At 44.3% G+C, this 27,023-nt stretch overlaps 1 protein-coding gene across 1 annotated transcript in view; it reads left to right on the forward strand.

The window, feature by feature from the left end:
- Positions 1–439: 439 nt before the first annotated feature.
- The window catches only part of GRHL1 (grainyhead like transcription factor 1), a 44,273-nt gene continuing 17,689 nt past the window's right edge, over positions 440–27,023 (forward strand). Inside the window, exons 1-8 of the mRNA XM_062571149.1 lie at positions 440–459; positions 4,047–4,233; positions 7,695–7,765; positions 9,252–9,642; positions 10,421–10,497; positions 11,311–11,467; positions 11,928–12,039; positions 12,987–13,081. Coding sequence (XP_062427133.1) covers positions 440–459; positions 4,047–4,233; positions 7,695–7,765; positions 9,252–9,642; positions 10,421–10,497; positions 11,311–11,467; positions 11,928–12,039; positions 12,987–13,081 — 1,110 coding nt within the window. The remainder of the gene's footprint in view (positions 460–4,046; positions 4,234–7,694; positions 7,766–9,251; positions 9,643–10,420; positions 10,498–11,310; positions 11,468–11,927; positions 12,040–12,986; positions 13,082–27,023) is intronic.

Raw genomic sequence — 27,023 nt, forward strand, 5'->3', positions numbered from 1 at the left:
GGGGGGGAAGAGCCCTGCCCAACTCGCGGGAAGCCGCCGAGGCGCCCCGCGCCCCTGCGCACACCCCGGGGGCAGGTGAGCGGAGCGGGAGAAGGGGGTTTCCCCTCAGGGAAGCGCCCTCGGGCGCGGCGGGGCCGCAGGGCAGATCCCCGGGGCCGCCGCCGCCGCCGCCGCCGCCCCCTCGGCCGTTGCCCCGCGCGGCCCCGCAGCGGCGCCCGCCGGCCCCGCCCCGCCGCGCGGCCGCCCAATGGGGCGCGGCGGCCCCGCCCCGCGGGCCGCGGCAGCCAATGGGCGGCGGCGCGCGGCGCCCGTCCACCTGCGGCTGCGGGAGCCGGCGGAGCGGGCAGAGGCGCCCACAAAACCCGTCGGTGCGGCGGGTGCGCGCTGCTGCCTCCGCTCGCCCCGGCCGGCCGCGCCCGTCCCGCCGCCCGCGCCAGACATGACACAGGACTACGACAAGTGAGCGCTGCCCGCCGCCCCCGCCCGCCCGCGCGCCGCGCCGAGGGGCGGGGGGCGGCGCGGCGACCCCGCGGGCGGCCCGGCCTCGCTCCCCGGCGGGGGCCGAGGCGGCGGGGCAGGGCCGGCTTTGAAACCCGACACCGGCGGCGAGGCGTGGGTCCGCGCCGGGCCCGCCGCCCCCCGCCGCGCCTTAAATGCGGGCGGCGGCGAGCGGGGCGCGCTGTCGGGAGGAGCGCGCGGCGCGAGCGGGAGCGCAGCGGGAGCGGGACGGCGCGGGCTGGGCCGGGCCGGGCCGGGCCGGTCGGTGTGCGGGGCCGCGCGTGGGGAGCGGCGCGGGGCGGCGGCGGCGGCGCGCCGATGGACTTCTATGAGGCGCACGGCGCCGGCAAGGGCGACTGCGCCAGGTAACGCGGCCCGGCCCGGCCCGGCCCGGCCCGGGGCAGCTCTAACGCCGCTGCGCGGCTCTGTGTCCCCCTCCCCCCCGCCTAAGCACGCGGGCGGGTGCCTTGCGTGACGGGAAACTTCACGCTGGAAGAGCAAAAAAGATGCGCGAAGTGCTGGGATTTTATTATCATTATTTTTATTATTTTTTTATTATTTTTCCCGCTTCCCTCTAGGGCGGTGGGTGCCGCTGCGGGCTCCGCAGCCGCGTTTCCTGTGCGCGGGGCGGGCGCGCCGCGCCGCGGGACGCTGTGAGCGAGGCCGCGCGTGGCTAACGGCCGCGCCCCGCGGGAGGCGGCTGCAAAACTGCTGTTGCCCCAGTGGTCGGGGGGTCGAGTGAAACGCGTTCGTTTCCTAGGAAAACTTCGATTTTCTTCTACTTTCCGCCCCCCCCCCCAAAAAAAAAAAAAAAAAAAAAAAAGTTATGCCTACTTTTTACGAGTAGGGCTCTAAAGAATGGGAGGTTCGCTAAATCCACCCTGCGATTAGGATTTTTCACATGTATTTTTGCTTCAGGTGCAAGTCAATAAATGAGGCCGTCGCAATTTAAATAGCTATAGTTCACTTTTGTCACCTAGAGAAGGCAGAGAAAGAAACCCTCTGTGGTGCGACAGCGTTAAATACGTGCGAAGACCACATTAAATGTATGCAAAGAACAGATATAAAGTGAACTGCTGTGGATGGTCTGTTAATGCATGGAGCCAGAGCGGTGTTTTGGTAAGGGAGAGATAAGGTGGGTTTTTAGATCAGGGATAGTTTCTGTTGTCTGAATGAGGAGCGCCGCAGACTGTGGAATCCTTACAAACAAAGAGCATGTTTATTTTTGTAATATTTTTTTCTGCTTCCAACGTGGTTAAGCGGAAAGTAAAATTCTGAAATAACTAAATGCGCTTTAAGAAACTTATTTCCAGTCTTTGCAGGGAATGTCCGTGGCTTCACAAGCAGATCCATGTGCCAACAGTCTTCTCGAAACACAAAACTTATTACAAGTTGATTTGTCAAAAAAATACTCTTACTAATATGTTCTCACTTTCCTAACAGAACCTGCAGTTACTGTCAAGCTGCACGCTTCTCTTCTTAGTTCTAAAAATAATTATTTGTACGCTATTCTAGATGAGTTAAGCTACCTTTAGGCAATGTGCATTTTATTCAGGTGTTGCAATGAGAAAGAAAGCGCACAAAAATATGTAGTTTTTGCATTTGCTGGATTTCAGGTTATTGGTTGTTCCAATTCTGAGTATCTTTTGATTCTACCATTGTTCTTTTTTTTTCTTCCGTGTGAATGTTGCATTGCTGGAGGGAAGCAGCTTAGTGGTCTGAACTGAATTCCAAGCGAGGCCAACTTAGCCGTTCAACTTTGCAAAGATGGATAGAGAGTTGCACGCAGGTTACTTTAGCTGACTTTTTCTTACAGGTGACTTTATCCTTAGCAAATGGGCAAGTTCTGCGGTTATTTAAGGATTCTCCTATGAGGTTGCATGAGAACCGAGGCTTTTACAATCTCTCTAAAGAAAAATCAGCTTTGATTTCTGCTGTGCAATCCTTAATAGAAAGTGTATGTCCTGGATACCATAGACTACATGTTTTAGTATCTGTGTGTCAGTGCATATATAAATATGTAGAAAGACCTGAAAAGGGTTTGGCTAAAAGCTTATCTTTTTTGTTTATTTACTTGCCTTTTTTCCAACTATATAGTACTGATTTATAAGAGCACTTTGTGGCCATAAATCCTGGAAACTCCTGCTCACTTTAAGGGAGCTCAATGAGACTACTTGTGTAAGGATGGAACACAATTTGCAAAGTGCTTTGCAATCTTTTTGGTAGAAGGTGTGATAAATGTAGGATACTGTTAGGCTGATTATAGTGATTAGAGTATTTCACAATTTTGTATTTCACAACTTTTTTTGTATTTGTAGTGTGTTTCAATCTCTGAATGCATCTGGGTAAATAGCAGATGAAAAGGATGCTTATCTTCCAGGGTGCAGGTGTTATGGTGGTGATAGGATTTTTTTTAAGCTATTATCAATTCATTTAATCCAAAACTCTCTCTCCTTTTTTTTTTTTTTTTTTTTGAGAGAGAGAGAAAATCAGTGCCTCTCTCATTTGTAATAAACTAATGCTATGCTCATGCTGGAAAGAAAACTATTGAATGTTTAAAAGCTAAATCTAAACAGTATTAGTTTGAATTAACTTAGATGGAGTGTATGTTCTGTCCATAGAACTAAAATATGTTGACTTGTCTGAGTTGATAGAGCATCATTTCCTATGGACACCCTGCTTTCACCTATGGGCTGAAGGCCCAGATCTTGGAGCTTTCTCTTTCACAGCAAGCGCAAGATGTTCGGAGTGTGTGTCAGATATATATATATATATATATTTTTTTTTTTTTTCCCAGGATAGTACAACCCGAAGGGGGAAAAAAAACCAAGTTTTTCTGTCTTTCCTGGTCATATCCTAACATTGTTTCAGTCTAGTGTCATGGGTGATTCCTGTGATGACTAGACAGTAAGTGGTTTGGCTTCCATTGCTAGAAGATTTTGCTGCTGTATTGACCTGTACTCCTTTTGGCCAATGTTCCCTGTGTAGCCTACATCTAACCAGCTGCTTCTAGGTACTACTTTCAGGTATCCTATGGCAATTAAAATGTCTCCTGAAGACTCTGTAAGAAAGATGCTTTATTAATTCACACTTTCTAGTCCTGTATGAGAAGGCAGCACAGTTGGCTCTAGAGCATAGGCAGGCATACAAGAAATTGGGAGCACGTTATGGCTCAGTAGTATTACTTAGGATGAGCTAAAGGTGTTGTAGGTGGTAAGCCACTAAGCACATATAACTTCTGTTGGGTTGAATTCAGAGTGTTTGTTAGCAGGTCGGTTGTGCTCTTGAATAGCTTTGTGATTTGATATAATCCTATTGAGTTTGGTCAGATTAATCTTGATTTATGTTGAGTGCGAGAAAGATCAGAATTAGGTTTCTGGGCTTTGTGTGTTTGACTAATCTTTGCAATGCACTAAATCAGAATATGAATGCAATTAAAATGGGGCAGCTGATTTTTTGAAGTTCTGCAGACTTTGAAAATGTTTTTCCACGTGTTTTAACATTTCTCTCTCTCTCTCTCTCTCTCTCTCTCTCTCTCTCTCTGACAGTAAAAGGCCTGTGTTGGTTCTTCAGAATGATTCTCTCTACTCCCAGAGACGTCCTTATACCAGTGAAGATGAGGCCTGGAAATCTTTTCTTGAAAATCCCCTTACAGCAGCTACCAAAGCTATGATGAGCATTAACGGTGATGAAGACAGTGCTGCTGCCCTTGGACTGCTGTATGATTACTACAAGGTAGATTGTCACAGGTGTGCTTTCACAGCCAGCAGAGCTCCTGTTCCACCTGTGGATATAACATCATTTGTTAGAGGATTTTACAGAAACCACAAATAAGTCATAAGGACTCTGAACTTTAAAATTTTAACATTTAAAAAAATGCTGTTTTTTCTTCTGAAAATTGGTCTATTTTAGCTCAGTAAAATAGGATCATCTAGGTATTACTGTAATAAGTCAAAGGCTTCATCTGCAGTTTGCCCATTCACTCTAGGTTGTTCATGATGCAATGTTTTAATAGTCATGCAGAATGAGAATGAGACTTTGAAGTATGTCCATACCTGGATTTAAATATATAAGGAGAAAGTAAGTTCCTCTCTTCACTCATGTGATTCCTATTCTAGTGGGACTGTGAGCTTTCACAGGAACTCTAATAGAACTCTTCAGTTTAAGTTAAGAAGCTACAGATTTTTGGTTGTGGAGAGTAGAATGTCAGACTGAAAGAGCTGTTGTCTGTGTCACTCTGACTTTTAGCGAGCATTGGCTGCTGGAATCTGTTAGCCCCTTGACAACTGCTGTTGTCTTCCCTACTGTTCAAGATGTTCTCAGAGGTGTTTGGCTTTCTGGATGCTCAGGTGTATCGAATAAAGTCAAGCAGATAGCTTTCTAGATGTGTGGGATTCCTATCACTGAATTTTCCATTGCTAAGCATTAGAAGCCTAGGCTGGGGTAGTGTTTTTTTTTTTTTTTTTTTTTTCATTCCCTGTTCAAGTCAATGGAGACCAGTAGTCATTCTTAGGTAGGGAGGCATCCTGCTTACATTAGACACTTGGGTTACAGTGGCCTGGATCACCTGGTGGAAGTGCAATTTTTTTCTACGCTGACTGTGCAGGGAGGCCAGAGTCTGACTTGGCCGAGAAAGCTTACTTGTTGGTCAGTGTCTTTTGACAGTACTGAGTGCAGTTATCAGCCTCAGTATATCTTTCAAAGTCTAAGAGGGGTTACCTTCTATTTCCAAAATCCTTGCCTGTCGTCTTAAGAGGCGAACATGGCCTTATGTATAAAAATATTCTTGTAATGCTTAATATAGAGATTAGTACTCCATGCATATGATAAAATGCCACAAACTCATTGATGTGAATATTATTTGGCTAGTTTTGTGAGAAAATTGGCTTTCTGCTTTAGTCTATGCCCACACTTGCTATGCTCTTGAAAGACACTTTCACCAGAACGATTTTAATCCACAAAATCATTTCTGATTTCTAAAACTGCAGATTTCAAAGAGAATGTTGATGCTGATCCTTCATGCTTGGCAAAGCACAAGGGATTTGCTGTACGTTAATGTCTTATTCAGGGTTTCCTGTTGGTTTGTTTATGAGTAGCTGTATAGAAAAATCAGTGGAAAAAAAAAGGTATTTTTATTGAAGACTGTTGGGAAGTAATGTTAGAGGGACAATATATCAGTATTTGGAATATTGCTTTCTCCACTCCTCCCTGCAAATGTTAAAGCCAGCTGATGAGTTCACCTTCAAATGTCATGTATAAAACAAATAAATGCTTGAGTCTTCTTCCACTTGACTGATGGTTCAACTGTTGTAATTAAGACTTTACAGGAAGTGAATTTTTCGTCAAGATCTAGAATTGTATAAGTGTTGGGATTTTCAGCCAAAATCAGTTTGGAAGAATATTGTTGTTTTTTCTGTTAACATCATCCCTTTAAGGCTATCAGAATTTTGCTGATCACTGACAAAATCCAGCAATTCTTCTGATGGTATTAGAGACATAATATTATGTAAAAGTGCAGGCATTGTGAGCTATTTAAAGAAGTACTCTTCTTGTGCAGTTAGTGATCAGTCTTCACGCTACTGTTGTCAGTAAAGGAGTGATTCCAATACCCTTCGTGTTGCACCTGAGCTGGCAAACACAAGCAGTATCCAAATGTGCTTGTGGAGCTGGCATCAGCAGTGGAAAGTGTTGGAAGTTAATTTCTTGTTATATAGGAAAATATTTCGTCTAATCATTTGGGTGGCACGTTGAGGTCAACAAAAGCCGTAGGTGACACGTGTGCATTTGCAGAGCAACCTGTGTGGACTTGCTGTGCAGTTGTGGGGATGTAAGTGCCATGTCTTGAGGCGAAGCTCAAACATGCTTCCATCATCAGTTTAAGTGATGCAGCCAGGCCGTGCACTGGGATGCTCACAGTGACTGTGTATTCTGTTGTGGGACAGCCAGAGTCGGGCAGACAGGCTGTCACAAACTGGTATGGGAGAAGGAGTATTGTAAACTGTTGTGGCTGTTTGCTAACCAAAGGTGTTATAAAGCCTCTGCTTTCTGCCCTGAAATACTGATGGGGTCCCTGCTGGCTGGGACTTGGAAATCCTGTTCAGCTACTAAACAAGAAAGAGTTGTCAGCAGGGGGAACAGAGCGGCTTATGTGACAGGTATTATGGTGTGTAATGTTTGCAGGACAAATCCTGCCTGTGGCACAAAATGCCAGAAGTGGTATTGAGCTGCTTTGTGCCTTAAATCCAAAGTACCCATCTAGTGAGAGGTCCTTGCGCTGTGCTTGTATAAAAGGGTTAATACAGTTTTATGGGCCAGTATGTTGTGAATGGTCATGTATGATAATTAGGTGTAGCATTCTGATATGCTTCTCTTTGTCTTATTTTTGGCCTCGTTCAGCTCCTGTAAACTGTAACCAAAAAATATGACTGGGTCATACAGCTGCTAAAAATCATCCCAGCTCTGTGCAAATTTGCGGTGTAGCTTTGGAAGAATTGTTCTGGGTGTGATTTTTTTTCAGCTGGGACTGCTCCTAGTCCATGAGGAGGAGGCTGCTAACCTCCCCCCTGATCCTTATAGGGGAAGGGGACAACTTCCTTCCTAAGGGAGGGCTAGAAAGACAGTCTTCTAGGAATACATCTGAACCTGGTCTTTCCCAAGTGCCCTGATCTCGGGGGGGAACAGGAGGAGGAAGTCTTGAGTTGTCTTAAAGAAAATGGTCTACAGAATCCCTTTACAGAGAAAGGGGCTTTACTCTCCAGAGATATGAAACAGTTTCCTGTCACAAGCTGTGAGCTCATCCAGTCAACTGAACCTGATTTGTTTTCAAAAAGAAAAATCTAAGCAACTAGTTTGAACCTCTGGAGATCTTCTGATCCTGCTCATTCGGATGCTGACACTTCAGCTTAAGAAGTCCTGTTGGCCACACCAATTTTAGCACTGTCTATTGCTGGCAGGAGTCCAAGCCTTGTGCAGCTGGCTAGGTTGGTTGCTATAGGATCTTCTGAGCAGCCTGAAGGACAAGCCTGGCATCCCAAAGCAACAGGAGCATTAACATCAGTCAAGTATTATTACTGGTATCAGATTCTTAATTTGACCAAATAGGTAAAAGAGCTCTAATGGCTGTGTTATAAGGAGCTAACTTTCTGCTTTTTGTATAGGTAGAAGAATACAATTATAGCATGTCTTATATTTCCCAGGTTCCAAGGGAGAGGAGATCTTCAACAGCTAAACCAGAGATAGAACATGCTGACCAAGATCACAGCAAAAGGTATTAGTTTTTTATTATTGTATGTCTGCTTATTTCCCTTCCCTTTGAGACCACCAAAGCTACTGAGGAGAAGTAGCTTTTACTGCACTGCTGTCATGGTGAAAGAGAGAAATTGTTTGCTTTTACTTTGCCCCACGTTCCTGTACTGCCCAAGGAACAGGACAAGGATTGAGGTGTGATGTGGAGAGCTGAGGCACACAGATTGCTTCTCATCTCTATCTGTATGCTTTCTGTTTCTTTGTGTCAGATGGCTGGCCTAGCCAAAGCCGCCCTCTTTCACCTTTAGTGCAGTCTAGAAACACAGACAGCCTTTCCCAAGACATGCAGAGAGGTTGGTGACCCTTTGATTTTTGCATGTGGTTGCCTCAGTTGCTCAGCACTCTTCTCCTTATTCTCACACAACAGCAGGTTACTCCTTCATGCAAGGGCTAGTACAGAAAGACTTCAAAGTGCTTGTGACTTTAGTTTTGTTTTTGTATCTTTTGTGGACTTCTGTCTGGGAACTTTCTCTCTCTCTCTCTCTCTCTTTTTTTTTTTTTTTCCCGCCTTACCTCCTGCCCTCCCTCTTTCATGCCCCTCAAGCAACAAAAGATATTGATTAAGTAAATACTACAAATGTGAGGTCCATTCAAGGCATCCTTTTCCTGTTCCTCTGGACAGATTGGAGCATCTTAAGGACTCAGGATGAGGTTTTGTGGTTTGGGTAAACTGATCAAATGACATGTTGAGAGGAGCAGTCTTGTTCCCAGTGGTGTGTTTCTGCTGCTCCCGCTTGCACCAGCTCTGGTCTTTCACTGACCCATAACCCAGCAGGAAAAAAAATTGACTAGTTTCCTGCTAGTTGAACAAGCTGAACCAGCTTGCCAAGGGGTCAGGGGAGTGTCAGAATTGGTACAAAGGAGAGGGCAGGATCTCCTTATTGGGAGGGAAGGAGGGCTGAATCTTTTAGTGGCTATTAGCTATTAGGTCAGTGTAGCCACAGATGTGTCATCCTGACAGAAATGAGTGTGGTAGAGTAGAGAGTGAAGTTATGCAGTCCACTCCAGGGAGTCTCAATGTGTCTTTTCTTGGGGGGATATGAATATAATTTCCTCGTTAGCACTTCCCAGGTGGCACTTAGTCTTTGCACAGAAAGGAAGTGACATTGTTCTCTGTCCACAAAAAAGCAGTCACAGGGAGCCAAGTGTGAGTCTGCCTGTGCTGCTGGTTGGCAAAAAGGGCATCAGACTGCTGTTTACCAGGCAGTCAGAATCGTGGGCTGTTAGTATTTAGGTCTGCTCCAGGGTGATTCATCTCTGCTACGGGGCCCTTAACAATAGGTGCTTGTTTGAATGAGTACCTTACTTTTTGGTTGAGATAGAGCTGGTTCTCACAAGTGAAGGAGTTGGTGTCAGCTCACTTTATCCAAAAGGCTGAGAAGAATTTCTAGTTCTTTTTTTAATCAAAAACTAAACTGTTTAACTGTCTTTCTCCTCGTGCTTTGAAGGAACAGCATCCCGAATGTGACAGAACAATCACTAATTTCCACTGGAGAAAACAGAGTCCAGGTTCTGAAAAATGTGCCTTTCAATATTGTCCTTCCGCACACGCCCCAGATGGGCATGGACAAGAGAGGTCACCTGACGACCCCCGACACAACTGTCACAGTTTCAATTGCAACGATGCCCACTCATTCCATCAAAACGGAGACTCAGCCCCATGGCTTCGCAGTGGGCATCCCTCCAAGCATTTACCATCCTGAGCCCCCTGAGCGGGTGGTGGTGTTTGACAGGAATCTCAATCCTGACCAGTTCAATTCCAACGCTCAGCCTCAGAATTCACAGAGACGAACGCCAGACTCCACCTTCTCGGAGACTTTTAAGGAAGGAGTACAAGAGGTACCAAGAGAGACAGTCGCTGTGCACTTCTGTGCATGTTTTAGTCCGGATAGAGAGATACAGATCCATTCTTATATAGGCCTGAAATCTGCCCAGTGAATTAGAAATAGAAAACCTTTTTCAGAAAGGTGCAGAAGTATAACTTACTAGATAAAACCTATGTAACATGAAATTATTAGAAGTAAGTGACTGGTTGTGCCAGTAACAGAGCTTTTAACTTGACAGTGTATGGAAATAATTATTTTGATCCATTACACCAAACTAGGTTTTGCAGGAGTTCAGCAATATACCTTTGCAGTCACCTAAAGCGTCTAAAAATGACTAGGTTTGTTAGCTTCCTTGCAACCAGTTAGTTTGTACGTGTGCTGTGTGTCAGGTGAAAAAATCACTTTATTTAGGGGCTTAGATGGGAGTTAAACCTGGGTGAGGCTCCTTGCTTTTATTTTATGGTATCAACTAAAAATAACAGAGTAACTATTTTTTGAATTTTAAGCCAGACATTGGGGAACTATGTAACTATACCTCTTCTTTGAGGTTTGGGAAAGCTTTAAATATTGCCATAAGCTGGCTCATAAAGATTGTGAGATATACAGAGTTGACACCCAACAGTTTTTTATTAAAGCCCTGCTCGAGTGTCCTTTTTGTACCGAACCAGAATCAGTTGTTATCTGATGATCAGTTTGCCTGCCAGAAGTTCTGTGGTAACAAGTATCTGTTTAATCTTGACTTTTCTTGTTACTGCTGTGTTAATTCTTGTGGTGTTTTGTGTCTGTCCCAGGTTTTCTTTCCTGCTGAATTGAATCTCCGGATGGCCAACATGAATTCAGAAGATTATGTTTTTGACAGCATTTCTGGGTAATGCTTTAAGCTTCTGAGGGACCATATTCTCTTATTCTCTGTAGCGGGCTTCTTCATAAGTAAGCAGTAAAATTTACTCCTTTCTGCACTGAATCTCTGTGAGGCTGTGGATCTCAGAGCACAGCAGTGTCTGCTCATTTGAATTTGGCTTGTAGGTGCTCTTCATAGTTGAAAATTCTACCTATGTTTTTAAGGAAAAATACCTGATTGGAAATAGTACCCCACTTTAGCTGCTATCCTTATAGCCCTCTACAAGGTTAAACCTCATGTCCTGGAGGAAGATGCAGTGCTGTCTCTCAGTTCTGTCTGCAGAAGTCTCTTTGAGCTGACTTCCAACTGTCTCATACTCCCTTGTCTGCTAGCCTTGCTGTTTTCCTGTTGGAAATCTGCAGCACAGAAGCAAAAATAGGATGCATAAAATTTGTGTATGAGCTCTAGGGGAGAGGATAAGCAGGTTTTTTGGTTAGCTCCAGTTGAATAAGAGGGAAGAGAAGACCGTAGCTTATTAACTTGTGTATTTAATTTAATTGCTAATATACTTTTCTATTAAAAGAAAGTGGCATGTTCTGAATAGGGAGCTTCCAGTCTTGCCTGCTGATAGGTCTTGGGATTTAGCTTGCCAAGAACTTCTCTTAAATGTTCATTCATGAAGGGAATAGTTGAAAAAGGGGCTCATCCTGTTTTCCCACTTCCTCACCTTTGAAGGATTAGTGAGTCAACAACTTTGGAATTTCTCCAAATTAAATGTAGATCATTTAATCGGCTTTCCAGGAAAATGCCTTAGGAATCACTGCCCTCTTTGCTTTGTAGGAATAACTTTGAGTACACTCTGGAAGCCTCCAAGTCTCTCCGACAGAAGCCTGGGGACAGCACGATGACTTACCTAAATAAGGGTCAATTTTACCCAATCACACTGAAAGAAGTCAGCAGCAGTGAAGGAATCCATCACCCTATCAGTAAAGTCCGAGTGAGTGGCAGCTTTCATGGCTTCTTGGGAAAGAGGGTGTGTGCGTGTGTGTGTGTACTGGTAGCCTTAAATCCCCCAAAGCGCAATAACCTAAACCATAGCACCAGCACTAAAGCCAGCTAACCCACGCTGTTACGTCAGTGTTCGTTCCTTTGCTGTCCACCTACTTTCAGACCAACCCATCCTGGCTCAGCTAAGATGTGGTGTCAGCACTTGTGTAAAGATGATGCAACACCTGGAATGAAGTTCTTGAACTCTGCTTAGAGATGAGCAGAACTCCCCTCCTGTTTATGACCCAGAAAGCAGTGTTGTCTGCCTTCCTGTTCTGCAGCCAGGTGTCCTGGGGTTTAAGTTCAAAAGCCTAATGCTTTCTGATGCCAAGCAGAACTTCCAAAACAAATGCAGTTTGTGGCCTTTTTCTCTTTTTTTAACCTCTTACCTTCTCACCCTCTTCATTTAGAGTGTTATCATGGTAGTGTTTGCTGAAGACAAAACCAGAGAAGATCAGCTCAGGCACTGGAAATACTGGCACTCGAGGCAGCACACAGCCAAACAAAGGTGCATTGACATAGGTAAGAAATGTTTTGATTGCTGATGTCAAACCCTGAACCTAATTCCTTGGCCAGGTTTGACTTTCTGCTGATGCTTTGTTATTTTAAGGATCCTTTCAATCATGCTCTGTGCTGTCTATAGCTTTGCTTGAAAGCCCAGAGAGAGCTTTTGATTGCTCTGAGGTAATGTAGCTTTTAGGACTCCTTAAAGGAACTTATTTTTGGAGGGTTTTGTTTACCTGATGAATAAGCTGAGTTTAGGGTCTTGCACTGGAATTACAATTCATTATTGCTTTGGAATATCTTGGTGGTTTTAAGTAAATTGCAGCTTAGATTCTGTGGCTGTCTTGAGCATTGTATTTCTTCAAAGGACAAGATCCTCATAGAAATACCTCGATACTAATCATCCTCCTTCCTACAGCTTTGCTCAAAACCGGTCTTCGGTTCGCTTAAAAAAAAAATACTACAAATTTCCACTTGCCTCCAGACAAGACTGTGGCTGGCTAGCTTCCAGACTTCTTTGGCTGAAGACTGGGTTGTACTCTTAGTCCCTTCCTTCTGTGAATAAAAGCAGGGATTAATCACTTGGCACTTAAAGTAGACGCGCATGCAAATCTTTGTTTGTTACTGAAGGAGTTTTATTGCAAGCTTATACCCTTGCTGTACAGGATAGAGTTTCTGCGCATAGCAAGGTATGGCACAGAGATGTGCAATACCTGGGATGTCTGCCCTTCTAGTTTGAGTCCCTCATTTTCATCTCTCTCCTTGTTTTTTCTTTTTGTTTCTTTGTGTTCTTTTTTTGTGTGAGAACCATTCCTGACCTTTTTAAATGATCCACTCCTAAAATAATTCAGCTTCTTCCCCTCTGAGGGGTTGAAGAGGAGTTGCATTGCTAGCTAGCTGCTTTGTATGATTAAGAAGTTGGATAGTATTGTCTCTTCCTCTCCCTCATCTCTTCTTTCTGATAGCTGATTACAAGGAGAGCTTCAACACCATCAGTAACATTGAGGAGATTGCGTACAATGCCATATCCTTCACTTGGGACATCAATGAGGAAGCAAAGGTATGTGACCACAATCATATTTCCTGTCCTTTCAGTAGATGAGGGGAGGAGGGGAAGGGTGTGTGGCCTACCTGGTGATTAGCATGTAACGAGTTTGTTTACACTCTTGTATTAGGTAAAACCTTTTGGCTCTTTCTTAAGAGGGTTTGCATGTGCAACTGTGGAGAGCTTTGCAACTGCTTTAAGATTCTCGGCAGAATTGTCTGCCTGACAGACAAGCACTGACAAAAGGAAGTGCCAAACATTTCCCAGAGCAGTGATGAGCTGGTGCTGAAGGTGTGACTGAGTGTAGTTGGGCTTGTCAGTTAGCACAGTCTCTTGGAGTAATCCAGCAGGAGGTGGCAGGGGGGTGCAGTTTCTCAGGAGGTGAGACTGTGGCAATGGGATTGTATTAAGCAGAAGAGGGAGTAGCTGCTGTTGTTGAGCTGCCAAAGAATGTGTTGCTGAAACCATGGATCCCAGCATATGGTAGGTAACCTGTTTCAGTCAGAGCAGCACCCTGGTGAACTCTGATTTGATCCTTTTGCAAAAGTGCTTCACTACAGCTCTGTGTGCCGCAGTTCTCTATAGGAGGCATGAGGGATGGTATCCCTGCACAGAGCTCACTGTCATCACGAACTTTACTTTGTGCTGCAAAAGAGCATTGGAGAAAAGAGACAAGAGGAGGTTGCATGGATATTGGTAATGGGTAGTCTCCTGAATTTCAACTCTGTGGAAGAAGTTTGGGGTACGTGACAGACAGCAGTGAGGAGCTGCATGTACTGCTGACTAGAGGAAGTGCTGCCCTGCAATATGTGCAATGTAACTTGTGGGACTGGTATTGGATGCCAGGCTTCCCCCTTCACGAGACTCGGTACTTGGATTTGACTTGAGTCAGGCTAAGGATGATGGCAGGAGGACTTTACCTGCTGAAGCATGTTAAAAGGCTGACCTTTGTTCATACAAAGTGCTTCATGCCTCAAAAAACAGATGAGGTTTCAGAGAGACTGTCAAAAGGATGCAGTATGTGTTCCCAGAATGTTACCTAACTGCAAAATCAGGCTAAGGTTGCTCTGTCTGAATAGCTTGGGTAGTCTGTGTTTGTGAGGTGCTCAAAAGCACCTTGGACTTGAACATAGGGATGTCTATTTTCAGAGACAGCAATGATTATGGGTCCCTAAGGAGCTGGAGACTCTGACAGCTCAGCAGTTGCCTCTCTGCTGACTCAGCCATCCTGCACAGTGGGGACAGGCCTCTAAGAAAGGAGCAGAGCTGAGAGCTGTTGCTGAGAAGCCAGTGGCTGCCCCCAAGGAAAGCTGCCTCCCATCTCATGACCAGGTGACAGAGCCTAGAGTCACTCTCTGTTTACCTCTCCAGACAGTCACAGCAAGTAAGCAGGCAAAAAGCAGACAAAAGATGCTAAAGGTTGAGAACCTCTTCTGGGACTGGAGGACTGAATTGTTTGACAGCCCCTCTGTGCTGTCTTTGGCATGTAAAGGCAGAGGGGCTGGTTTGAGGGGAGCAAGCAGTATTTATCTAGGGCTATCAAAAGATGAACCAAACCATTTGAGAAGGTTCTTGAGGAAATGGCTAGCCAACCTGCATGTATCTATATGAAGCTGATACAGCTGGTTATTGCCGAGGTACTCTACAGTCACCTGAATGAGCGGTCTTGGAGGTTGCAGTCCACAGCAAAATTGCCAGTAGCAACCTGAAAATGTTCAAAGACTTTCAAAGTGGTATCTTCGGTCAAGACTGAGCTGTATGGGATGAGACAGTGCAGGAAAACATGACATGTACTGGTTTTGTGGCCCTAGACAAAACTACCTCCAGATTCACTCTGAGATCCACGTGCTTTGAGTATTGGGTTTTATTAAGCTGCCAAGATGCATTCTTGGTACTCAGGTACAAGACTTGGCTCCTGGTATCAGAACCATATTAAGGAAAAAACACTCTAGACTTCAGTGTTTGAAGAATTGTCATTTGTAGCAAGTTCTTTGTGTGTTTAAATGTCCATTTAAGTTATTTTTTTCCTCTGTGTGAATGCATTTGTCAGTGATTAGATTTTTCATCAGCAAAGCTGCAATCTTTCTCAATCCCTATGATCTTATCAGGAGATGCCAGAGCCAATTCCAACAGTTTTTATTGTGTGGTTTATTTACTTTGCATTCTCTCCCTCTCCCTCACAGGGAATAAAGGGAGAGCTGGGTTTCTGATACTACAAAAAGTTCTACTCAGTAATAAAGGTAGTGTTATGTTTAATAGCAGCAGCAGTGTTGCACAGACTATATATTTAGCCAGCCAGCAAGTACTGATTATCAGAAACTTGCTTTCCCAGCCCTAGTGTTAACAGGACCAGAGCTGAAGGATTCTTTTGGAGCTGCTGGTTCTCTTCTTTCCCTCTTTCTTTGATTCCGTTTGCTGTGGTAATGATTGTCCTGTGCAGCATAATATAATGGTGTGAAATGGGAGGTGATGAGTCTCAGCGTCTGTATTTCTGATGTAATTAGTCCTTTAGGCACCCAGGGCTCTGGATGTGTGTCAAATGTCTTAAAGGAAAAATAGCATATTATCACAAGAAGTTGCTCCTAGCAGCTCTGGTACCAATGCATTATAAATATTTGCCTGCCTTTCTTGTACTAGCCCTTGTTGTGGGGGTGTTTGGGAGTACTGGACCTCTGCTTTGTCAGCTCTGAAGGATGTAATCTGCCTGAGGGAATGCTTTGCCAGTCAGTTGGAACACTTTGGGGATTTGATAAAATACAATTTCTGGTGGAAAAAAATACTCTTTTCAGGTGTTGTTATTTATGGAGCCCAATGCAGCAAAGGGAAACTTCACAGATATATATATTATATAATATGTATGTATATAATATATAATTTTTAAAATTTTTTAAAAATATTTTTTGTAGAGTTGGGGAGGGAAAGGAGGAAGTTGAGCCCCCCTTGACCATCAGTATCTCCCAGCTGTATTCTGCTGGCAGAGCTGAGTGCAATTCTAGGATGTTTTTTGTCTGTACAGGATACAGCGGGCAGGTCTTACTCTGAGTGAATGGAGTCATCATGCAACTGGCTATGTCTGTGCATTATTTGTGAGTACATAAGCATAAAAATGAGTAATGCATGCACAGCAGGCGTTTCTCAGTCTAGGATTGCACAGTGCCTGTGGGATTTAGAGAAAATAGTGTGTACTTCCCTGCAGCTCCTCTCTGCCCTCTTCTGTTCCTTTAAGACAACACAGGAGTTGTTAGAGGTGGCCACCTTATGAAAGAGTGGTGGATTAAGTATTCTCTGAGCTCTGCAAGAGTATGTTCAAGCTGGAAAAGTGCTCAGTGCCTAAATGCTGCTTGTTCTGGGGCCATGAAGGGAGCTGAGGGTGGAGAAGAAGGCCAGATGTGGCAGAGGGGAAGACTGCCTCTAAGTGTTGCTCCTGATGATGAGGTAGGCAGATTGAAAAGAGATGCTGCAGGGTGGGGAAGTAATGATTCTTATGGGCTTAAAGGGGTCCGTGCTAAGAGAGGAGGTCTGCCTCTATCACTTGAGGGACCAGGTTAAAGGGGAAGGTTTGGGTAGGAGAGAATTATGATTTGTGAGGAGGAAGGGGGAGGTGGTAAACTGGTGAATTGTTGAGTTGGGTATTTAGGAAAGTGAGTGCAACTACTCAGGAGGAGTGCTAGCTGAGTGCGAGCATGATCTGGTAAGTCTGAAAAAGATGTGTAGCTGATGCACTCACTTGCATGCACCAGGTAATGCTGGAGTTACCCTGAGGCTTGTGGAGGCTTCAAACAGTTTCTCACTCTATCCCAACCTTCTGCCATGTTGGGCAAATTGTTGAGGTAGGATTTTTTTTTCCTACTAACAACTTCTAGATGTCTGAACCTAAGCTCATCTTTGGCTTCTACCATTTCCAGTAGAGATGGGGAGTCTGTAGCTGTAGTGGGAGCTCTCTCTGGAAGTGCCTGCCTCTCCTCATCAACTGTAGTAGGCTCGACCATCTTTAAAGTCAGTTGCCTAAGTTCTCCTTGTGGGCCCTGTTTGTGCCTTTGATCCCTATATGTTAATTGGGAGAAGCATTTTGTAGGCTCAGGTCATGAGTTTTTGAGACTGAGAGCCATCTTTTACTGGTTCTGTACAGCATGACTGGTTTTCCTGCTTTCGGTGAGCACCCATAAAAGTTGTTTAATTAATATTGCCACTATGTGCTCAGTAAACATGCGCGTCAACCTAAGTGTTGCCTGCTACTCTATTCATAATGTTGGCCGTTGTCCTGTTACCTCTATTGTTTTACTGGTTAGGTTCTGAAGCAAATTCTATATCCCTTAACTTTGGCCTGGGGACATGACCTGCTCTTAGATCAGTGAGAGTTGAACAATCTGGACAGATCAGTTTCCCCAGGAATAACTGGCTTTGCTGGATCCAGCTTTGCTCAAATCCTATCTTGAGCTCCTGCCTTGTGGGACCCTGGTTTAGCTGGGGCCAACTTGTCTGAATAAGGCAAGCCAGCACGTTTTTATGCCAGACAAGAGGGCAGGAAGGCTTATATGTTCACCTAGGAGCAGTTCTAAATGAAGTTGGGTAGGTGCAGGATGATTTTTTCTGGTGCTGGTGTCCCTTCTTCATAAGTGGCTGGCAGGTGCTGGTTACATGTATTAGGCAGCAGCTACTCCTTATCTCTTCAGCTGAAGATTAGGAGAGGCATAACCAGGCAGAAAAAAACTGTGCAGGACAGTTAAAAAAAAAAAAAAAAAAAAAAAAAAAAGTCATCTTTACCGTGATTACAGATGCCTCTTCAGCAGGTTGTGCAATTTTGACAATGCAAAGACCCTTCTGTTGTTTTAGAGCATTGCTTCCATGCTTATTCCTGGGTTGCCTCTGAGTCATGGTCCTCCTGTCGCGCCTATCTCATTCTCGTTAGGCTGGCTGGTGGAACTGTAGCAAAGCTGATGTCATTGCACATTAAGGGCTCTATTGTCTTCCCACTTCTTCACTCAAAATAAAATAAAATAAAATGTTGGAAACCAGATGCTATATGTGAAAAGACCCTTTCTACCCTACTCAAAAGGGACATGTAGTGATAGTGTAACACTGGTATTTAGAGATGGAGAACCTTGTGGTAAAGCCTTTTACTCTTTCTACTGAAAAGAATGTGCTGTGACCCCCCCCTTTTTTTTGGGGGGGGGGTCCAAGAAAGATGGAACAGTCCGGTATTAAGGTAATTTTAGGCTAATTTGGGTTAGTCTTTTGAAATAGCAGATTGCCCAATGAGGGTGCTCTTTTGGCAGATTCTCATGCATACTAACTACAGTTCTTAGGCAGGATTTTGTCATTTAGATGAGCTCAATTTTTAGAGAGGGTGTATCTCTTCCTATAACTTGAAGTGAGACTGGGCTGTACAGCACTGATTTAAAGATACTATTCTAGCATAAACTGTGTTTGGTGTTAACTGTAGGAAGAATTTTAACTTTTGATTGATGAATACTGCATGTATTTATATGGATGCCATTGTAATGAACCAGCAGTCATATGTCTCATTAAATAAGGTGTTGCCACCTTTGCAGCATTAAGGAGGTACAGGTTTGGTTAGTTGGAAATGAAACTATGAAATGTGATGAGTCAAACATACTTAAAAGATACTGGTTTGAAGCCAAGGCTGCAGACCACAAGTACTTTGAGGCACAAGTGCGTATAACATTTGGAGTAGTGACATAGGAAAGTCGAAGCAAGTATTGCTTACGTGCCTCTAATACAGACCCTTTTTTTTTAATTGGATTTTCTAAGAACAAGCATATGTTGTCCTTGCTTTTAAATGTTGCAAATTAGAAGCAGTTTTCTCAGCTAAAGTGATTTTTTTTTTTCCTCAGGACTTGATGTCCCAAACCACATCATCCTTTTGGTCTTCCAGTCAACTGCAGAATTTGTAGCATAATTCTTAAAACAGAAACAAAAAGAGTATCTTTCTAAAGTTATGTTTTCTGTGGGGAAAACTGGGTGATTTTTTTTTTTCCTCCCCTCGATTCCTCTCGAGCCTGATATCAAAACTTCCATTTCAAACACTTCTTGTGCCCTTGTACACTGAAGTCTTTCAAAACTCCTTTTCCACGTTGCTGCTTTTTTGCCAGCCTTTGGCTTTTACTGTCTTCAAACCAAACCAACAAAAGCTGATACCTGGTTTGCATTTTTAGCTTATCAGAGCATGGGATGGGGAGAAAGCATTGTTAGGAATGGGAACTTCTGTCGCTGTGTTTCCCACGTGTTGTGAACAGAGACATTCACGTCTTCCCTTGCCTCAGAGCATGTTGGAATAATCATCTGTGTTGCTCTGCTGTGAGCAGGAATATATATTTTCCTTTCATTACCATTCATATTTGTTTGGTTGATGGAGTAAACTTGCTACAAGGATGTTCTTTTATCTGGGAATTGGTAGTATTTTCCACTCCACATTCCTTGGTGTGGTGTAGAACCCGCAATGTGTTTTGTGTCAGTCACCCACACTGAGCTTTGGAGGTTTAAATGCAAACTAATTCCTCAGACTCCGAGCAGGATGGTGTTCAGCTCCCCCAGAGCAGAGCTGGAATGGATGCAGCCCTATCAAGATCTGCCAGACAAGCCTTATTTGGAGTGTCCGACCCTGAAGGCAGGAGGTGGCTAGGGAGCCCACAGGTGTGTAAGTTGCCCAATTTTTATCTGTTTCCTGTCTTACCTCCCGCTGATGCAAAATCTGCGGTGCATGTGGGAGGTGAAGAAATAAACGTGAGAGCAGTATGATTAGCAACCTCTCAGGTGATCTCTACCAGGCTCTTTTTTAAGACAGAACTGTGTTCCCAGCACTGCTTTCTTAGGACATACCTTTGTGGATGTGTGCAGGCAAACCTGTGCTTGCCTTGCCTGCACTCCAAGCTGCCTGGCTGTGCCCCAGCTCTGATCCTGGAAGCCACATAGTTATGTTAGCACAATGCAGTATCCAAGCTGACAGCTCTGCCTCTCAGAAGGGCTTGGAGCGGCACTGATACAATTTTATAAGGCTTTTGGGTGAGAGATGATTTGCATCCAGTCAGCTTGCAGCACAGACAAAAGCATGTTAAGGCCTATCTTGTGTGCATCCATGTGGGTATATCTTTAGAGAGGATCCTTTAGTTTTTCATTTTATGTTTATATTTGTCAAAGCTTTTAGACCGAACCACATGCTTTGGGCCAGCAGCACTCAAATAACCATTGAGCTTCTGGATAATTTTTTCTGTAGTGGATGGCAGATAAATGAGTTGTTGTGGAATTTGGGCCTGGAGCTACTCCTTCAACTAGCCAGCGAGTAAGGCTGTAACCGAATGGTGGCATACCTCTGAACAGCATGTGTTTGCGGGAGACTAGCGACTGTCAGGCTTTACATTAACATTCCCAGAATTCCTCTTGGCAGCTCAGCTGCATTTTGACAGGTGGTGGTTGTGGCATGGTGGTGATAGCTGTCTAGCTTCTACCTCTGTCATGTTTGACAGTGCATGTCTCCATCCTCTGAGGGAATCGGTGCAGGAAGAGGAGCAGTTGTGTTGAGTCTTCTAGTCCATATGTGGACTCTTAGGCCTGGATCCTTTCCCCTTAGTTTTTAATCTGGTAGATAAGCATTAATGGCTCCACTTTAATTTGGCTCAGTTTAGAGGCTCCTTATGTCCTGCAAAAATTGAGGGAGAAAAAAGCATATATAAATTCAGCTGTACACAGGGACTGCTACCTTTCCCAGCTGGAGACCACAGACATGAACTTGCTGCCCTTAGGGAGGGCAAAGGGAAGTGCAGCAGAGATCCAATGGATCTCGTTGTGTGAGGCCCCAGGTTGGCTCAGAGTAGGATATGTGTGTGGTAATGTGTCCAGAGGATGTGATTGGGTCCATGTGTTACAGAATGGTCCCAGGGTGCACAGGACTCCCTTTGCCTATTGTGTCTTGGGCAGAATGTTGAAATTACTTAGGCAAGGTCAAGAAAAACAACATCCAACTGCATTCTTTAAAAAGAAGTTCATCACAACACACCAGCCAGGAACAGATTAAACTGTGAACTCCAAATGTCATGTTCTATCCAAACACAACAATTCAAAATTAAAAGCATCCTGACAATTTTAAGCTAACTATAACATCAAAATGAGGAACTTTTTGTGTACTTGGAAGTGCTAGAAAAGAGCTGAAATTTTATCTAAATAGGAAACATACTTGTATTATGGAGTAGTGTCTTTGTCTTTTGGGTGTAAAAATACAATGGAGCATATATGGAAGGAGGTGAATTCAATTTAGCTGTATTCTGTTGAAAATAAAGCCATGAGGAGAAGATGGTTGGACTCAAATAGTCCCAAAGGCCATCTGTGTGGGGTCTTATCACAGCAGTGCAGAAGGATTTTCAAGAACTGCATAACAGGGCAATCTGTTAAGTGGCCTCTACTGCAGGTCTTCCTTGTGCATCTGTTTGACAGGGACTGGCCAAAGCTTTGAAATACAGTGTGCTAATACCTATCAGAGTTCCTTGGCATTGCTTGTGGCCATCGCAGATATTGCTGATGTGTCCCTACATATAGTTGCTTTTTAATGCTGCTTTTCAGGGAATAAGAAGAGCCTGTACAAGGTGATGTTTCATCTAAAGCTTCTGCATATATAGCCTTTGGACTACATTAAAATTGTTCGTGCTCTTTGCGTGACAAAAGAGCATGGCGTCCAAGATAATCTAAGAAGGCGAGATCTGGGTTTGTAAGCCTTCATTTAAAAAAGGCATCTTTCATCTCGCTGACAGCGAGGTTCCTGCAGCGCTTTGATTGCCCTTTAATTATGCCTGTTTTTCCTGGTTTGTTTGAAAGGCAGAGCTTGTTAGAAAAAGGTGCTGTGTGGAAAGAAGTTGGCTGTCTCTGCTGCCCTTCCTTGAGGGCATACAACAGAGCTGCCGGATTAATTTCTTCTGCATTATTAAAATTGAAGATGGTTTCTTGTAGATTTGAATGTAAGCACAGTGTTTCTCTTTTGAGTTTTGAGTGGAGGGGTATGAGTGGTTGGATGGTTAAAGCTTGGAGCAGGAAGTTATGAGGTCCGGGTCTGGGTTCTTCCCTTGCTGACTTCCATGATGATCTCAGCGGAGTTACGGCAATCCTTCTGCTTTACTTCTTCCTTTTGTGTAAAGCTGTGTTGCTGCTTATCTACCCCAAAGGCTTCAGGAAACTGAATATAGTGTTGGGAGACTTACTAGGTGGAGGAGCATTTGTAGCACTTTGGGATGAATTTTAGCAGGGTGCTCAAGCCCTTGCTAGCTCAGGTTTTATGCTGTTATGTCAGGTTTTATGTTATGTTTCACACTGTTGTGGAGCCATTTATCTTAGTGAGATTCTCGGCTTTCATTTCAAAAAGAGAAAAGCGCCAAAGTCTGGCTTTGGTCAGAGAAAAAAGCCTAGAAATATGATTCAGATACAGACTAAAGGCTTAACTGCCGAGCAAGCAAAATGACTCAAGAGTAGGTTTCTAATCCTTTTGGAAATCTCCATTTTAAATAAAATCTCCCCAACTTTTGAGGGTTTGACTCATGTTTAAGTGCTTGGACTTGATAAAACTCTATTTTTAAGTACTGTCTTTATGTTGGAACCTGGGAGGTGAGATGAATTTCTTTTTTTTTTCTTAAAGGAACAACAGATCTTAATATAGCTGAGAATGCGGAACTACCCTTAGAAAAATAGGTTGGACACACAAAAAGGAATCTTGCTCAGCAGGCTGAAGACGCAGAGCAACTTCTGCGGTTACGTTTCTCTTTCTTCTGGCAATTTTGGGGTGGGGATGTAGCTGGCTCAGTAACCTGGGCTTAAGTTTCTTTTAGAACACAAGTCAAATCTTCCTGAAGACTCAAGATGGATGAGGAGAAGCAGATGATCCTGTTGAACTGAAATGCCTTTGTGTGAACGCGTAAAGACAGGCTGGGTCTGTTGCTTCAGAGGGGTATGCAGGAGGTGATCAGATTTTAGTTGTCATCTTCTGCCTAGAGTCCAGAAGACTTAAAATAGAATTAAAATGAAGTCAGCTGTTCAAAGGTGTAACTAATCAAATGTGGAAAATTTTAAGTGAGAGGATAGTCTTTGTCATCTGACAGACTGTCCCAAATTCCCATGGGATACCCATGCAGCTCTGCTGTAATAGCGTTTATCTGTCATGTTGAGACCAAAGCGCCTACCTTTAGCCTAGAGTGCTCTGCGTGCTTTGCATAGCTGGTACGCCTAGGCTGCAGGGAACCTTACTATCACTAGGATGTGGAGAGGGAAAATCTCATTTCTCCAAAAGAGAAGTGACACTGTGTCCTAGAGAACTGATAACTAATGTGCTGTTTTGAGTATGCTGGAGTACAGTGCTGTGAAACTCCAGTGAAAAGGTTTTTTGGAAATTCTGAGGCTGTGTTAAGCATTTTGGAAAAGCTACTTGTGCATATTTTAAAGAACAGAGTTTTTTTTTTTTTTTTTTTCATATAAATGTAAGGGCTGTGTGTGAATGTTCATTATGGGTAAATACATTTAAAATTAAAATTTAAAATGTAAAAATAGGCAAACGCCAGAGTTGAGGCACTCACAAGAAACAAAACCCCTACTCAGAAACACTTACTTATTCAGGCCGTACGTGTATCTGATTACATAGAAAGCAACTCCACAGACTGCTTGAAGCTTTCCCCTAGGGTGCACAAGTGCTGCAAGGAAAATGCCACTTTAAAACTGAAAGCAATAAAAAGGGGAGGGAGTGGATAGAAGTTGGAAAAATATTCATCTGGGTTAGTCTGAAGATTGAGTTTATTTTAAAGTAATTCTCCTGGCTGCAACTGTGATGTGTTTACTCACATAAAGTTGAGACACTGCCTTAAAACAAGGTTTTTAGAATGTTGACATACAGGTGGGAAGATGAGTGGGCAGAATCAATGTTGAATCATTGCTCACCATAGGTAGTGCTTCAGCACTGATTCCTTTTTATACAATTTCATGTCTTGGGCTGTAGAATGTTAAATACAGATGGTTGTGGTTGCAGTGGGAGTGCCAGGGTGATGTAATGACATTTATTAGATATTCTTTCACACATTTCCATCTATCTCCATTCAAGTGGATCTTGAGTGGGACAGTGGGGGTGTTTTCAGGTTTACAAGAAGCAGTTTATGTATACCGTCTCCCAGCTTGGGCAGTTCTACTGGGAATGCAAACTTGGTGTACATGGTGCTCACAGAGGTTGCAAGTTCACAGAATGGTTGAGGTTGGAAGGGATGTCTGGAGATCATCTAATCCAGCCCCCCTGCTCAAGCACAATCACCGAGAGCATTTCGTGTAGGATAGCGTCCAGGCGGGTTTCGACTATCTCTAGGGAAGGAGACTCCACAACCTCTCTGGGCAACCTGTGCCAGTGCTCTGTCATTCTCACAGTAAAGAAATTCCCCTTCATATTCAGGTGGAACTTCCTGTGCTTCAGTTTTTGCTCATTGCTTCTTGTCCTGTTGCTTGGCATCACTAAAAAGAATTTGGCCTCTTCCTCTTGACACCCTCCCTTCAGGTACTTATATGCATTGTTAAGATCCCCCCTCAGTATTCTGTTCCCCAGGCTGAAGAGGCCCAGCTCTCGCAGCTTTTCCTCATAAGAGAAATGCGTCAGTCCCCTAATCATCTTTGTAGCCCTATGCTGGACTCCCTCCAGTAGCTCCATGTCTCTCTCGTTCTGGGGAGCCCAGAACTGGACACAGTACTCGATATGAGGCCTCACCAGGGCTGAGTTAGAGGGGCAGGATCGCCTCCCTTGACCTGCTGGCAACAGTCTTCCTAACGCACCCCAGGAGACCATTGGCCTTCTTGGCCACAAGGGCACATTGCTGGCTCAAAATTTTGTCCACCAGCACTCCCAGGTCCTTCTCTGCAGAGCTGCTTTCCCGAAGGTCAGCCCCCAGCCTGCAGTGGTACATGGAGTTATTCCTCCCTGGGGGCAGGACTCTGCACTTGAATGTCATGAAGTTCCTCTCTGCCCACCTCTCCAGCCTGTCCAGGTCTCTCTGAATGGCAGCACAGCCCTCAGGTGTGTCAGCCACTCCTCCCAGCTTGGTATCATCAGCAAACTTGCCGAGGAGGCACTCTGTCCCCTCATCCAGGTCATTGATGAAGAAGTTGAAGAGGATTGGACCCAGTACTGAGCCCTAGAGGATGCCACTAGCCACAGGCCTCCAACTGGACTCCACGCCACTGATGACAACCCTCTGAGCTCTGCCTTTCAGCCAGTTCTCAATACACCTCACTGTCCACTTGTGTAACCCACACTTCCTGAAGTTCTCTAGGAGGCAGTTATGGGAGACAGTGTCAAAAGCCTTGCTGAAGTCAAGGTACACAACATCCACTGCTCTCCCCTCATCTACCCAGCCAGTCATTCCATCATAGAAGGCTCTCAGACTGGTTAAACATGATTTCCCCTTGGTGAATCCATGCTGACTACTTCTGATCACCTTCTTGTCCTCCATACACTTAGAGATGAGAACCAGAATGAGCTGTTTCATCTTTCCAGGGATGGAGGTGAGGCTGACTGGCCTGTAATTTCCTGGATCCTTCTTGCCCTTTTTGAAGACTAGAGTGTCATTGACTTTCTTCCAGTCCTCAGGCACCTCTCCTGTTCTCCATGACCTTTACAAGATGATGGAGAGTGGCCTAGCAATAACACCCCACATCCCTCAGCACTCATGGGTGCATCCCATCAATGCATGGGTGTCCCGTGGATTTATGGGTGTCAAGTTTGCCTAAAGGATCTCTAACCTGATCATCCTCGACCAAGGAAAAGTTTTCCTTTCTCCAGACTTTCTCTCTTGTCTCCAGGCTCTGGGATTCCTGAGGGCTGGCCTTAGCAGTAAAGACTGAAGCAAAGAAGGCATTCAGTAACTCTGCCTTCTCTGTATCCTTCATCGCCAGGGCACCCATCCCATTCAGCAGCAGGCCCACATCAGTAGCAAAAGGAAGACTAGGGAAAATGTATTTGAAGAATCTCTTCCTGTTGTCCCTGACATCCCTTGCTGAATTTAATTCCACATTGGCCTTAGCCTTCCTCATTGCATCCTTGCATGTTCTGACAGTGCTCTTATATTCCTCCTAAGAGGCCTGCCCCTTTTTCCATATTCTGTATACTTTTGTCTTCTCTCTGAGTTTTGCCAGGTGCTCTTTACTTATCCATGATAGTCTCCTGCCCCCTTTGCTGGACTTCTTACTCATAGAGATGCACCACTTCTGAGCTTGGAGAAAATGATGCTTGACTATTAAGTAGCTCTCTTGGATTCCCCCCAACCCCCCTTCTAGGGCCCTTACCTGTGGGATTCCTCCAAGTAGCTCTCTGAAGAGGCGAAATTTTCTCTCCTGAAGTCGAGAGTTGCAATCCTGCTTGTTGCCTTGCTTCCTCCTTGCAGGATTCGGAACTCCATGTGTTGCATATGAATCTTGAACATTTAGTCTAAGTTATTACAAGGGGACGTGCCTATCTCTCCAATGCTTGCTTGCCTTTTTTTTTTTTTTGCCTTTTTTTTTTTTTTTTTTTTTTGCTTTTTATAATACTGTATGGAAAGAAAAGCATGTTTTGCTAACTTGATGAAGGTTATTAAATTTCCCTTTTCCCTCTTTTGTTAAAATGTATAAAGGACATTGTAGAACTTTGTACAAAGAAGCCCATAATAAGCACTTGGCAAAACCACAAATCAAAATGAAACCTGGTAAGCGTTTCAAAATTTACTTTGAGACTTTGTAATACTAGAACAGTTCCAGAAGATGGCACTAATTTACTGCACTGATTGTCAAATGCAAAATAAGTGACAATTAGGTGATGGGACAGCAAAATCTCTGAGAAGATACTTCTGGCTTCCAAGGCTTCACTTATTTGAGGCATGAGTTCCCAGCATCTGTTTTTGAGGCATAGAGGAGAGGAGCTATTGTGGGTCTTAGGATGAGCTTAGCTTATAAATTC

The sequence above is a fragment of the Rhea pennata genome, chromosome 3, assembly GCF_028389875.1.
Source record: "Rhea pennata isolate bPtePen1 chromosome 3, bPtePen1.pri, whole genome shotgun sequence".
In the NCBI taxonomy this organism is placed as follows: domain Eukaryota; kingdom Metazoa; phylum Chordata; class Aves; order Rheiformes; family Rheidae; genus Rhea; species Rhea pennata.